Genomic DNA, 15,083 nt, shown 5'->3' with positions numbered 1-15,083 from the left:
TATCGCAGTTGCGATATCTCCTAGGTCCCTCATTTAGACTTCTACATCGCGCCTCTAGCTGCATTTGCTCTAAGCTGAATAAGGGACAATGGCTCAACAAATGAGGGACATCTTGGGGTGTCTCGTCATCATATATACGGCAGTTGATTTCTGAGAGCTTAAAGCAGTGAAGATAGCTCAAATAACCACCGTGACCGATGAGGTGTTAAATTCAGTTCGTAGCCAACTTGCTGCGTCATGGAATCAAATGCATGAAAAATTGTTTCCAAAAATATTAGTTTCCTGTCTAGTAGTTTAACTTGAATAGCGGTCGTTCCAGAGCTATGCCAGAATTCTGCTTTAGAAAGAAAATTTGGCAAAACAGGAGCTGTTTTCTTAAGAGTGGCTTCTCGAGCCTTTTCATCCGCTTTTTTGCTACCGCGAATTCTGCAATGTCTTTCTTATCCATCCGATATAAACATGTGATCTGGATTTTAATTTCTGTATATCAGTATGAATGTCCACAACAATAGGGCTGACTAAATTTCGATCAGCCATTGCTTGCACATTACAATCAGTCAAAATTGTTATTTGATTCCATCTGTTTGGTGGTTTTTTTAGCACATAAACCAGAGCTTCTATGATTGCAAATATTTCCGCCTGAAACACAGAACAGAAACCATCAAGTTTCAGCTTTCTTGCCGGCAGCTCTCTCACGCCGTCAAAGGGTACAAATGCTGCCCTCGCCATACCGTTAAAGAGACGGCCGTCAGTAAATATGCTTAACTCTCCCCGCAACATCAATCCGGTTGCGTCCAGCAGGATGCGGTAAAAAAAAAAATATCTGGTTCCCTGGTAAAATCTGTCGTTTGCCAGGTCCTGCAAAGTGAGGTTCTTTTCTACTTTGGGAAGATCTCTAACCCTCAAATCAAGGGGCGTAAATCCACTCAAAACTTGGAACAGATACTAAAGATATCGATCTAAATCCCTTACAAGACCCGATGGCGATATAAAGATTTGTGCATACTAAAATGTTAAATTAACAATGTTTTGAGTATGTCCAAATGTTTGTCGGCATCGTGGTGTTGTGGTCAGCGCGTTTGCCTGCCATGCAAGAGTTCTCGGGTAATATTTATTTAAAACGGTGTTTTAACGCTAGAATATTTCATAGTCCCTGGACTGGCCACCTAAGCGTAAGACTGATCATCTTTCCTTCATGTAACAAAAATTATCAAGATTGCTGCGATTGGTGTACCAATGCAGTGCCCTATGCACCAGTAGACGCGGAAAGGGAATGACAATGAAATGTTTGCAGACAGGCTGGATTTCCTCTCTAGGGAGTCATTTGGATCTTTTTTTTTTGCAACGGAGAGAAAAAACATTTTTGAGTAGGAATATGGAAGTCCAGGTATTTACAGGGCGTGTAAAGTGATTATAAGCCCTGCAAATGCCCGGAATCACATATTCCCTTTGTCTAGTAATTTATATTGTAAGTATGTCTAGTAATTTATGTTAATTAATGTTTTTTTTATGCAAATTAATGTTTGCCTAGTAATTTATATTGTAAGTATATAATATATAGTATTATTATTATGCTCGTTATTATTTGATTAGTGCTTTTAACGGCTTTCTATAACAAGTTGTGAAATACGCGAAAACGTGACGCTTTTCCTCGTTATCTCAATACCTCGTTATGGGATGCGGGTCAAGTGTTACAATTATGTGGTCCGATGGCTGGTGGCTGGTGGCTGGTGGTGTATGGCGCTAGGCGGGTCATGGCAGGCACAGTTCGCCGATAGTCGAGTCGACTCGGCGCCCGTTCCTGGAAATCTACTCCGGACATGGCGATGGAAAGGTCCTCTTGTGTATTGCGCAGGGGCGGGATATCCTCAATTTTAACTCATGCTGACGTGTAATAAATAGACACATTAAAAAAGAGATAGCATATCACGATACACGTGCAATTATTAGAATTAGAAAAATATGTACGTGGTCTATAATTATTTCTGTACAACTCATAACATTTACTAATATACTACTTAAGGAGGTTCAATGCAAAACCGCCAATGTGCATGATCTCTGTTTCTGGAGAGACCAACTAAACCAGCAGCAAAAAGATTATTTATTTAAAAGTGCGTGGTATAACGGTGGCTAAAAGACTATTCATTTTAAGTGGAATGTGCATATTAGACTCAAAAGAAATAGTCATTTGTCCACTGGTTTTGTTGATCTTCCCATAAATAGTGATCATGCGCAGTGGCGGTTTGGCATTTAACCCCCTCGCTTATTCCATAAATCGAATTGTGTTTATTTATTTAACTTTTGTACATTGACGCGCTTATTGCCAAATAGCAATTTCTTCTAACCAACCAGTAAAATAAAAGTTTTATTTTTATAATTCAAGTTACAGAACATATTCAATAGAAAAAAAAAGATTAAAAAGCTAAAGATAGATAAAAATAGAAATAAACGTATTTGTTTATAATTTAACTTAAATCAAAACTATTAATCAATGAGAAAAAGGAAAAAAGAGGAAAAAGGAAAGGAGGAGAGATTAAGGTAGAGAAAAGAGATGTTTCTGCAGACGTGATTTAAACAGAAATAATGTAGTAACATCTTTGATGGTGGATGGGAGATGATTCCACAGTCGAGCCGCATGGACACTATACGAGTTAGAGAAGAAAGAGGAATTGTGGATGGGTATTAAAAGAGTGCCTTGAGAATTAGAACGAAGAGGTAAACCATGAACTGATAAGCGTTGAAATTTTTCACGCAGGTATATAGGAGCGTTAGGACTATGAAGTACATCGAACAGAAGTGAGAGGGAGTGATAGTCTCCCCGCTGTCTAATTTTAAGCCATTTCAGTTGCCTACGATACTCAGAAATGTGGTCGTATTTCCTAAGACCAAAATGTACCTTATGCATGTATGTTTTCTGAAGTCGTTCAAGTTTACTGGTGAAACGATATATCTCTTCTGTTTTTCACAGTTGTTGCAGTCCAATTAAAGCATTTTTTATTAATTAAATAAAAATTAAAGCATTTTCAGTATGTCCAAATGTTTATAGACTGACATTTGCAAATATTTGGACATACTTAAAAGTATAAACTACGAGAGGAAGAGGATCGATGCCTTCGAGATGTGGTGTGGGAGAAGGCTGCTGCGTGTGCCTTGGACAGCCAGAAGGACGAATGCATCGATACTGGAAGAGCTCCATATTACAACTCGTCTGTCAGTGGTGTGTCTGAGGAGGATACTGTCTTTCTTCGGACATATTGCTACTAGACTTGAGCCAGACAATCTAGAAAAGGCAATAATGTCTGGCCGAGTTGAAGGTAGGAGAAGCCGGGGTAGAATTCCATATAGATGGACTGACTAAATAAAGGTGGCTACGGGGCTAAAAGTTGATGAGTCAGTTCGTCGGGCTGAGGACAGACTGGAGTGGAACAGTCTAATCAGAAGTGTTCATGGTGATCACGATCCTCAGCATTGAGGGACCGACTTGGAAGAAGAAGAGAAAAGTTTAAAAATTGGAAAATTGTTTTCAGGCGTTGCCTAGTAGGTGAATTGGTTCAACCCGATGAATCTCACCAACATGATAAAGGTTTCAGCTCTTTTACTTCACAAAAGTGAACAAATGGAATATTTGAGGAAATGTGGATGTTTGAATGTAGGCAGAACGGTGAATGTTACACAGTGTGTAAAGTGGCCACTTAAACCAGGAAATGACAGGTCATAAGCCAAGTAAATGCCTAGACTTTCATATTATCTTCTCAAAAATGTTTTTCCTCTCTGTTCTAACAAATTCAGATAGTGAAAATACTTTAGAGAATATAGTCATCGAACGCAAAATTACCCACCAGTTAAAATGCCATTTTCTTCGCGCTTGTAACCTGTCTAAGTAGTAATTATACGCCACCATAAAATATATAGACAACAAAGACGCCCGATTTTCAGTCCCTGCAATCAAATAATTATCCGCTTCGTTCTCCTCACTGCGGAGAGTCGTGACCTTCCTCCCTTTTTGTCTTCAAAATGTTGCTGTCCTTAGCCTCTCCCGACACACGTTCTAACCACTGATGTTCCTCTGCGAGCCTTGATTTGGTCAGTCTATCTGGTGGGGGATCTTTCTCTCCCTCTACTTCCTTCGACCCCTCCCACGACCAATTATTTTTCATGACTGTTTCTGTCTCTTCTGGAGATGTGTCAAAAAACTGGAGCACACGCTTTAAACAGTTAGAGGAAAGTCTATCATTTATGTTCACTTCTTTCAAGATGGAAAAATATAAATTTGTATTTGATAAAATTGGAATAAGTTTCCTGATTCAGAAATTTGATCGTGCATCCGATATAGATTATACAATACCACAGGACAAAAATACTATCTTGGAATCGCAGTTTTGAGTAATTTTGATAATTTGATCAATTCATAATGTCTTAATGTTGGTCAATGATCAGTGGCACCGCACTCTCTGAATGAGTAATGGCTGTTTAGTAGTATCATTTAAAAAAATGTGGTTTTTATGTGTTGTGTTAGTGGTGTTAGCACGTGGAACATTTTACTCGCAACTGCGCATTTGTACAAAGCGCGTGCATACTTTATTGTTGTGGGAGCTAAATTACGTCTTGCAATATTTATACCAGGCATGGGCAACCTTTTTCAAGTCTGGGCCAGATTGCCAATCTTCCTCCGAGTTGCGGGCTGGAATATCAAAATAACCATCATCGCACAAAACACGTATAGGTTCTAGTAGTCAGCTTACACTGTTTAAAAATAAATCACAATAATCAAATCAAAATTAAAAAGACATCGTGCACCCTGAATTGAAATGGTTTTCCTGGTAAAACAACTGCATTCCTAGACTAGTAAAATTATATTTAACATTGCACATACCTACACTCTCTGGATTGAAATTATCCCAACGTTCCAAGTGCATTTATTTATTTCCTCTAAAATTAGATTTAACGTTTCGGATAAAAAACGCTCATGTGGCTCTATAATATGACATGGGCCCCGATCACAATGGTTAACACATTTATCTTTGACTGTCTATAAAGTCGAACCGTATTTTATGTACGAAAATTTGTATATTTGAATGAATTTCAAAGAATCTTCGTCGGTATCCAGTAATTGAACATGTTTAGAAAAAAAATGTACATGCAGAAAACTTAATTTCACTTTGTAGTTAAAATTAAAGATAAAGGGGTATAGTATTTTTGTATTTTTACATTTGCCTTGGTATTTTTCATGGTGTAATAGTCAGCGCGTTTGCCAACCATGCAAGAGGTCTCGGCCTCGATTCCCGACATGGTTGATATGAAATGTTTATTAAGGTATTTTCACACTAGAATATTTCGTAGTCCCTGGACTGGTACCTGAAGCGTAAGACTGGTCACCTTACCTTCATATAACCAAATTGATCGAGATATGCTGCGATTGGTGTACGAATCCAGTGACCTATGCACCATTAGGTGGAGAAAGAGAATGATGATGATGGGTTTTTAATCACACACACGTTCGATGTTTTGAGTTTATGAACGAATTTAGGTATGATCAAAACTCAACTCACTTTTTTGCGGGCCGGATCAAAACGTCAAACGGGCCGGATCCGGTTCGCGGGCCGGGGGTTGCCCACATGTGATTTATACAGATGCTTTTAAACCTTATATTTGTTTTATATTATTTTCTTTTGAAATCTCAACTTCAACATTTATAATGCGCGTCTAAGGCAGCAAATAGAGTAAACATTTAGGCTTCAAGGTTTTGTTGATTATGTTATTAATGTTGCATACACCCCTGGGCCCCGATTACAATGGGAAGTTGACAGAGTTTTCGTCGACTGTCCATACAGAAAAATCGATATTTGTGTACGAAAATGAGTATATTTGCATGAGCGTTTAAAGTATCTTCATTGGTAACCCGTAATTGAACATGTTCAAAAGAAAAAAATATATGCATTTTCTGTTTTTAGTACAGAAAACTTAATTTTACTTTGTAGATAAAAATTAAGAAAAATGTTAACTTCCCATTGTAATCGGGGCCCTAATGTGCATTAATTAGACACGTTATTCCTTAAGGCTCATTTCGTTCAATGAGGAAGTTCAGTGTCTTTTAAAAAAAAAAAAATATTTGTTAAAAGACCATTAAACTAAGCCAAAAAATATTATTTTTTTACTTATCATATTATCAGCGCTATGATTTTTTAAAGTTTTGTATTTCTGAAACAACTCCGCGTGAGACGTCAGAGGTTGTTCCCTGTTAGTTCTCCCGTTGGTTCGTTTACGGTAAACCAACCGGATATCCTTCCGAACTCTCGCATCATTGGTTGGTTCATATGAACCAGTGACGTCAATCAAAGTAGTGCGTTTTTATTAAAATATTTTTTATTATTTTTTTCGTACATTTTCAAGAAACTTTGCCGTACAATTTAATGCCCTAATTTTTACCGCGCGCAAGAAAACATTTTTGTATTCAATTTCCTGTAGGTCTGAAGTTCCTCATCGTAAAAATAACTCACACGGAACGATAAAATTTCAAATTCGGTTTGATTTTAATTGTATTATAGTTGTTTTTTTTGCCGACTAATCTCACTCGGTTTCCTTTTCTGGGATTTTACCCTAGAGAAACCACTAAATAAATTAAATTAAACATAGTAAATATCAGTCCACTCTCATTTTACCGTGTCATTTGGATTCATCCAAATGAACCATTCCACTTAACAAGCTACGCCTGAAAACATTTTTTTTAAATTTTGTATATCTCCTTATACCAGGTAGTTTAATCAACAATGTTTTGAGTATATCCAAATGTTCGTAGACAGGCTGGATTTCCTTCCTAGATAGTTCTTAAGATCTAAATTGTTAAACATAGGCAGAATGGTGAATTTTACATATTGTGTGAATTGGCCTCTTAAACCAGCCAATGACAAGTCATAAGCTCTGTAAATGCCTAGATTCCCTTCTCAAAAATGTTTTCCCACTATGTTGCAACAAATTTAAATATTGTAGGTGTATTTTAATGTTTTCATTATAAAAGAAAACATTGATGTATACCTACATTTGGGTATAGAAATCGACCAAATACTTTACTATGAAGAGAGGAGTTGGTAAAGAGGGAAGGAAAGAGGAAGGGGAAAGAAAAAATGATTTGAATGTGAATAAATTATGATGAATCAATGACGTATACATTTTTATTTTTTCATAATAGTCATGTTACTCATTACTGTGTCTTATTAAAAAATAATAAGCAATTTAAAGTAATCATTATTTTATTGGAAAAACGCGAATCCCGTCTAATCGCGACCTTGCCTTGCAGAAATGAACCCATAAACCTACTTTTGTTTGCTCGCGAAAATGTGCAAACACCTGATTGCTCAAATTTCACGACTATTTTGCTCAAATTTCAGACTGTCAGATCATTAGGGCATAAAACGTGTTAATCTTGAACACTGTACTCGCGAATACAACAATTATATTAATATCTGATTTAAATAACACAATGGAATAATGTTTAGACAATTTATGGCATTTAATTTATTCTTTTTGATTTTTTTTTTACTGGACAGTATTTCATAGACCTTTATAAATAAAAAAATAAAAAAAGAATACTTGTATTTCCCCATTGAGAAATAAAATTATTGATATTTTCAGTCTGCTTACGCGCGCTTCTGAGATGTTAGGATTATTAATTTTACTATAATTCCATCGGTACACATAATAATAATCATCACGACGATTGCAGCCGCGTTCCACAATCGCCACTTGGCGGTGTCAGTCTTTTGCAATCCGTGCCGTTTTAGAAAGGCCAAGTCGGCGTCAAATGTAATAATGCTTATTAAATTTATGTATTACAGTGTTAATGCACCAAGTTCACTCTTTCTTGCTACATTATTATATTATACGCTATGAGAAATCATTATCTGGAATTATCTATTGTCTTTTATTACCAAATGTAATCTGTAATCTATAAATTTCATTGCACATTTAATTGATTTCCAATCGTATTAGGACCCGAGACTCTAACAACAAACAAGCCGAGCGCCGACGCTAGGTATTAAACATATACGTTTTCCGTTTTTTTCCAAATTAAGAGAACAGCCTCCTGTTTTTCGTTGAGCCCTCGCTCAACGAAAAAAAATTACAGCAAATTAGTCCATAATGTATTTTACTTCATTATTTTACATAAAATTAGTCAATAATTCATTGCATCTACACCGTACACTGCGCAAATATCGCGAACCGCTTTGGCTATTTTATTTCCTATTATTATATAATAAATATAGAAGATTTCTTATAGACAGTACACCCATTTAGTTATACGATGTCAGTAATTATGTATGTACTCGTATGTTCATTATTATATTTTGTACCTCTTACATTATTTTTATATAACTTTTTTCTTTTCTTATTCTTTAAATTTATCTTGTTTCTATTTACTTTATTTTTATTACTGTATATAAATGTATGTATTTTTATTTTATTTGCAACTTCTAAGTGCCTAACATTTCTTAATTGTTAAATTATAGTCAGATCGGGAGATCTGGCTGGCGGACGAATTATCGCGCGCAAACATTATCACAATTATCGCGCGTCCTTGAGGCGTATAGCGATACATTGTTATTCACTATAAATTTCGCACGTGTCTGCTGGTGGTTTAACTTAAGCTGGCGCGTTCAGAAAACTCACACTAACGCATTTGAAATCTATAGGATGTTGATTTAAAAAAAAATGTTTTAAATTTTAACCAAATGTGCTATCTTTTTTTAAATTCGATTCGATTAGACAGTTGTGTACATGAAAAAAACATACAATGGGTTAAAGAAAATGTGATATTAATTTACTACAAATACTTTGTTTAATTTTTTCATATTTTTCAATTTTGTTTTTTAAATGTTGCATTTTACTAATTATAGTCCTTCCAAGAACAAGGGGCAATTTAAATTTGAAAAAATATTTTTTTTTATAGTAAATTACTCTCGAACTAGAATGCGAAGTTGTGTAGATTGTTTTAAGTATATAAATAACAAGATTTATTGTTTATCAATAAGTGTGTATACATATTTTTTCCGATATAATTTGTTCTGTGCATTTTAATTACACTCTATTAATTATTATTATGATGAACACAAAATATTAAATAAAAAACATGCTTGTTTAAAAATAAATACTCGTAAATATATGACATTTTTTAAGTATTTGTTTTCTTCGCACTAATCAAAAAGACATTTTTAAAAACATTTAAAATAACAATATATAACATCAAGATTTTTCAAATCAGTATTCTGTACATCAAAAATGTTTTTGTGTAAGTTTTGTGAAAGCACCATCACTACATAATCGACCTATTCATGATTTGATTAAATGAAAATACCTACATATTTATAAACCAGTTTTTTTAATCCATTACTTAATACTCGTACATATTATTATATTTTTACTATTAAGAATCGCAGCAAAATTCAGACGAACGCAGAAGCATCCTGTGTATATTGTATTACCATATCATCAGTTACTAATAAAGCAATAGTTGTCTATGTCACGCTCATAAGCGCGTCTGAGCGCGAGAGAGACAGATATTATTTTCTTAATACGTATGGCGTGCGATGTCAATGTATATTCACAGATACTACACAATGCGTATGTGTAAGTATAGCGCACGCGCCAGCTTACAAAAATCCACCAGTACTTTACGAATGTCAAAAGCAAACTCGCATACGACGCCATTTGCAAAAATGGCAGCACTTTCCAATAGGGTGATACTGATTGCCCCACCCTGTATATATATTAACATAATACAACAGAGATGAAGAAGGTTTTAGAGAAGGGAATATAGAAGTCTAGGTATCCTCAAGGCTTATGACCTGTAATTGGCTGGTTTAAGTGGCCATTTTACACACCGTGTAACATTCACCATTCTGCCTATATTTGAACATCTATATTCCTTCGATTCTTCCATCTGTTGACGTTTGTAAATGTATATATACACTGTACACTCCTCTAAAATCGGATTGAGGTCATACCTCTACATTGCCTCTACTCAATATAACCTCCTGCATATTCACCTTAAATCAATTTCTTCGGCGGCCTCCGTGGTGTAGTGGTCAAGGCGCTTGACTCACGCTCGGAAGGTTCCGGGTTCGATTCCCGGTGAGAACACAAAAATCAAAATGAATTTTTCTCAAGCCTGGGTGTTCTGTGATGTAATTCACCACTGTAATTGGGCCTACTGGCCTGTAGTGGTGCAAAAATAAATGAAATGAAATAATATTACCAGTCTACAAATGGAAATCAAATTACACTAAAAAATCATTTCCTTGAATTATTTCTCGATAACCCTTGACCTATGTAAGTTAATGTTAAATAATATATTATAATTTGTTTTTAAAAAGGTTTCCGAGATTTGACCATTTTTGTTTTAATTATGTTCAACTAAATGTATTTTTATCTGATAATCTTTAATTCTATCTATCTCAGAATGAGTTGGCTAACTCATAGGAATACAATTATGTTTTGTACATTTTTTCATTTTGAAATAAATTTTTTTTTTAAACCTGGAAAATGAAGCCTTTATAAAACCTTTTCAAGATCAAATATAAAAGAAAGTCAATGACGCATTTTTCGCACATCAGTCGTTGTTCTACAATTACGGCGAAATGTTCATTAAAAAACGGAAAAAAAAACGTGTTTTTTTATTATTATTTTTAAATAATTTATTTCATTTATTTATTATTGCACTAGCAATAACGAAAAATAGATAGCTACAAAAAACACATTTTTGTTTTATTATTCACATTTTTTGTAGATGTAGCCACTGCACTGGCCCATGGGCATGTTCTGGAGCATAAAATAATGTATTATTTTGTTTGTACATATTATAATATATCTCACTTCAATTTGACTCGATTATTTTTATGTTATTATTATTTATTTCAGATACTCTGAGCTGGTAGCCATCCACGGCAAGTTGGACCCTCTGGTCAGCATAGACCTCAGACCAGAGAAGAGAGTCAAGGTCACCTTTACTACCGGAGACATCAGTGAAGTCCGCACTGTGGATGTTTACAGGTAACTTTTAAATCTTTCATTCGTACATCACTTAGGTAATTTAGTAATTTACTTGGAGCATATATTATCATTATTTCTCTATCTGCATAGCGCACCGCATTGGTGCCCCAAATGCAACGTATCTCGATTATCTGTTACATGAAGGTAAGATGGTCAGTCTTACACTTCAGGTCCCCAATCTAGAGACAGTGAAATACTGCAGTTTAAAAACACCTTTTAATCATATTTCATGTCGACTCTGCGAGGAATCGAACCTGGTACCTCAAGTGTGGTAGACGGACGGGTCAACCGCTGCACTACAAGGCGCACGTTCAACACTATTTAGAGCTTGTCCGAATGTTTGTTAACAAAAACTGGATTTTACCCCCTATGGAGAACACTTTAGCGTAGAAAATATGAAAGTTTAGGCATTTACAGGACTTATGACCTGTCATTGGCTGGTTTAAGTGAGCCACTTTACACACTGTGTAACATTCATCATTTCGCCTCTGTTTGGCAATCCATATTTCTTCAATTCTTGTGTCTGGTGTAAAGTGGCACTTAAACCAGTCGATGACAGATCATAAACCCTAGACATTTTTATATTTCCTTCTCTAAAGCGCACTTTTAAATTACAGTTTTACCCTCGCACTAGTCTTTATAATGTCAGTTAAGATATTATATCATTTTTTCTGGACAATCTTCATAGAGTCTGTATTCCCTAGGCTGACTTTCTTCTATGCGCAGCTGACAGATTCCTCCAGGACTATATTACAGCTGTTGGTGGGGGATGATTCAACCAAATAAATCTAAATTAAAAACATTTATTTTTATAAAAAATAATATAAAATTATTGGATTTTAAAGAGTTACAGAACTACAGTACAGTTCATTTCAATACATTTTTACTCTTGTGTGGCTATGATGTCACATGAGTCTATGTAGATAAAAAAAAATTATATATTGTAAACGGTAAACGTGCAGTGTAGGTTGAAATAAATTATTTGGTCCCTGGTGGGCGACATAATAGAGATAGATTATCAAAAATCAGTAAGTTAAAAAAATTCTAAGATTAAAAAGAATAATGCAGATAACCAAATAAAGTACCTACAAACACTTACCCTTTCACTAGTTTCGCTCAATCGGCAAGAACATGAGATTTGTCCAAAAAAATATAAGATTATGTTGTATAAATTTAACTTTATGAATGAAATCAAAAACGTTATCTATAAAATACCTTACTGTAAAATGGAATAAATATGACTTAAAGATCTGGATTTTATGAAATAAACAACTCGTTAGTGAAATACAAAATTTAATAAAAGAAGCAATTCTCTACAAATGTACCAAGATTAGTTAATATAAAAATTCAGAATTCTGCCCAGCTAATATGAGTAAGTGGTTGACAGTAAATTTATCTAAGAAATAAATATTTGTAACAATAATAATGACAAGTGAAATAGATTCTTCATTGTTTTCTTCTCGAGGTGATATGAAATTAATGTTGATTTTACAAAATAAAATCCGCAGATGGAACTCGATTTAAGATGTCTTCGGTTGGTGTATTTTTACTCGTGGTTGCCTCAGTTGATGATTTCCCAGAAGATTATTTGTCAAGTAAATGATCGTCTGCTTCCTTGCATTTGTAAATTTGTGTCTCATGATCTTGAAGAAAACTTTAAAATGCTGACATAGACTTTTCCGGGTATTTACGAATAAACTTCGTAATAATTAGTGATCCATTCGAATCATGGAGTAAATATACTACATTGTAAAATCTTTATCATCGGACAAGGTAGATAAAAGATGGAGTAAATAAAATAGAATAAGGTGAAAAAATGGAAAAAGATAGAAAAAGGTAGAAGAAGGTAAAGAAAAAGGGAACCTGTATAAAATACAATCTCATTAGAATATTATATATCTCTCTACAAGAATTTCGGTAATAAATTTAAAACAAATAGGCTTACGTTACGTTGAACGTTCCCTTTCTTGAAGGACTACATTTTTGAAATGTGGGATCGCCTCTCTTTGAGTCTTTGCGCGATAACTGGACTCTTCATCTCGAGTTTTCAAATGGAAAGAAATCTACTTCTAATGCACGGATATCGTATGGATGAGTTACTACCGCGGCCGTCAGATGGCGCTAAATCAGGCAATTTAGAATTATAATCCAGTACTAAAATGCTTTCAAAACGGGGTACGTTGGACTTGTTTTTTACAACGTTACAATATCTCTCTTATTATTTGAAAAGGTGAAGTCATATTTTTTTGTAATAAAAAATAAATTATACTTTTATTTTTATAAATCATGGGAAATCGATTATTAAAAAACACATTTTTTTTATACTTGTATTTAAAACATCTCGTCTTTTGCTTAATGTGACATGGTTACAGGTTACAGCACCTTTTGCAGAGAACTTTTTTAGCATAGTCTCTTAAGCTTTCACTCTGAAAATATTATTTTCAATTCGTATTAACCTTTTTTTTAAATACGTAAAAATATTCTGAATGTTTTTTTATAACTTATATAAACACAACATGTAGTGATTTACCAATATGAAATTGACAGTTTATTTTATTTTATTTTATTTGGGAAATCAACAATTCTACATACATATTTATAGTAAACAAACAGATATAGTGTATAAACTCAGAACTAATAACAGATTTCCACATAGTATACAAAGTTAGTTATTATTTCATTATTTCTAGAAAACAAGTGTATGATGTTATGTAAAAAAAATTTTTGTTGCAGATTCTGATGACAACTTTTTCATCTGTTTTCAATTGTTTTTCATATTTTTATTTCTTTAATCTGCTTTACAGAACAGTACTGGACTTGAAACAGAAGCTCGAGCGTCTAGCGGGCATCCCTGCCAACAAGATGAGACTATTCTATGTAGACCAAGACCTTCGTGATCACCAGGGTCCAGAGGAGATGAAGTTCCCTTCCAAGCAGCTCTACTCCTACAATATCCGATCCGGTGATGAGATCATCGTGGACTCCAAACAGAAGCATTAACCGCATCATTGTACTAACTTATTCATACTATTTATAATTTAATTATTACTTTGGGCTAGAATTTTAACATGCACATTAAAAACAATTGATATGAATTTATACAAATTTCGGTAAAAAACAATTCAATCCCTACTACTTATCTCAAATAATATAGATGTATATACATATATTTTAAAAATATTAAATTAACTGGTCATTCAACGTTTATCAACTTATATGTTGACAAAGAACTTTCGACTCAGTAAATTTATTAAAATATTGTACTATTTAAAATACGGTTAAATTTACATCAGTGTCATTAATAATGATGTCTATGCCTTAAAACTTAATATGGAAAAATAATCCTTCTGGGGTCTGTTTTTCTGCCAGTATGTCTTAGCATATAAAATTTTCATGACATTATATTTTTCGATCATCACTCGTACAACAACATTGCGTATTTAAAAATAACTAAAGTTATGATAAATTTAGCCATAAATTTATTTACCTTTTCTGATTCCGAGCAGGTATTTCTAAAATATAGTACCAACTTTATGTTTTTTTTTGATAATTATTACGTTAACACTAATTATGTATAAGAAATTAACAATTTTCATAACCGGTGATATTAAATCTGATAAGAAAACATTAACATTTCCCATCAGTCAAAATATTTCTCAGTAAATAAATAATTCTGATTTAAATACTATTTATTTATGCAAAAGAAAAAATAATACATAAAAAAATCAGTAAAGACATAATAAATATTGAATTCAAAAAAGCAAAAACTATTGAGTCAATAGTGTACTTTATATAAGTTTTAATTTGGGTGTTGAAATTGTTTTTAATCTTAGGTTTAATTTGATTATTTAAATCAATGTATTATGTAGTATTCATTTTCAATCAATTTGCTACACGTGTCTTGCCATTTAAAAATAATAGGATCATTGTAAGTTTTTGTAATACTGATATTTACTTCTGCATTTCTCTCTTTTTTTTTTATTTTTTTATTTTTTTTTTTTTTTTTTTTATTTTTTTTTTTTAATTTTTATTTTTATTTT

General features: G+C 33.6%; 1 protein-coding gene and 1 long non-coding RNA gene across 2 annotated transcripts; one reads left to right on the top strand and one right to left on the bottom strand.

Annotated features, from left to right (window-relative positions):
• Window positions 1-600: 600 nt before the first annotated feature.
• LOC148270654 (tubulin-specific chaperone cofactor E-like protein) lies at window positions 601-14,768 on the top strand (the record flags this gene model as incomplete). Its single annotated transcript, XM_088242312.1, has 3 exons — window positions 601-707; window positions 10,912-11,043; window positions 13,848-14,768. Coding segments are annotated over 3 exons (435 nt in total), but the record flags the coding sequence as incomplete, so codon positions are not given.
• LOC148270655 (uncharacterized) lies at window positions 12,320-13,096 on the bottom strand. Its single transcript, XR_015825326.1, has 2 exons — window positions 12,989-13,096; window positions 12,320-12,906 (listed from the first exon to the last, which is right to left on the bottom strand). It is a non-coding gene; the product is annotated as an uncharacterized LOC148270655 (long non-coding RNA).
• Window positions 14,769-15,083: the final 315 nt, after the last annotated feature.

This window comes from Micrasema longulum, unplaced genomic scaffold (assembly GCF_059751315.1).
Source record: "Micrasema longulum isolate JH-2025_06_02 unplaced genomic scaffold, ASM5975131v1 h1tg003618l, whole genome shotgun sequence".
Lineage (NCBI taxonomy): Eukaryota > Metazoa > Arthropoda > Insecta > Trichoptera > Brachycentridae > Micrasema > Micrasema longulum.
Note: the sequence above shows the minus strand (reverse complement) of the source record. Positions and strands in the feature narration are given on the sequence as shown.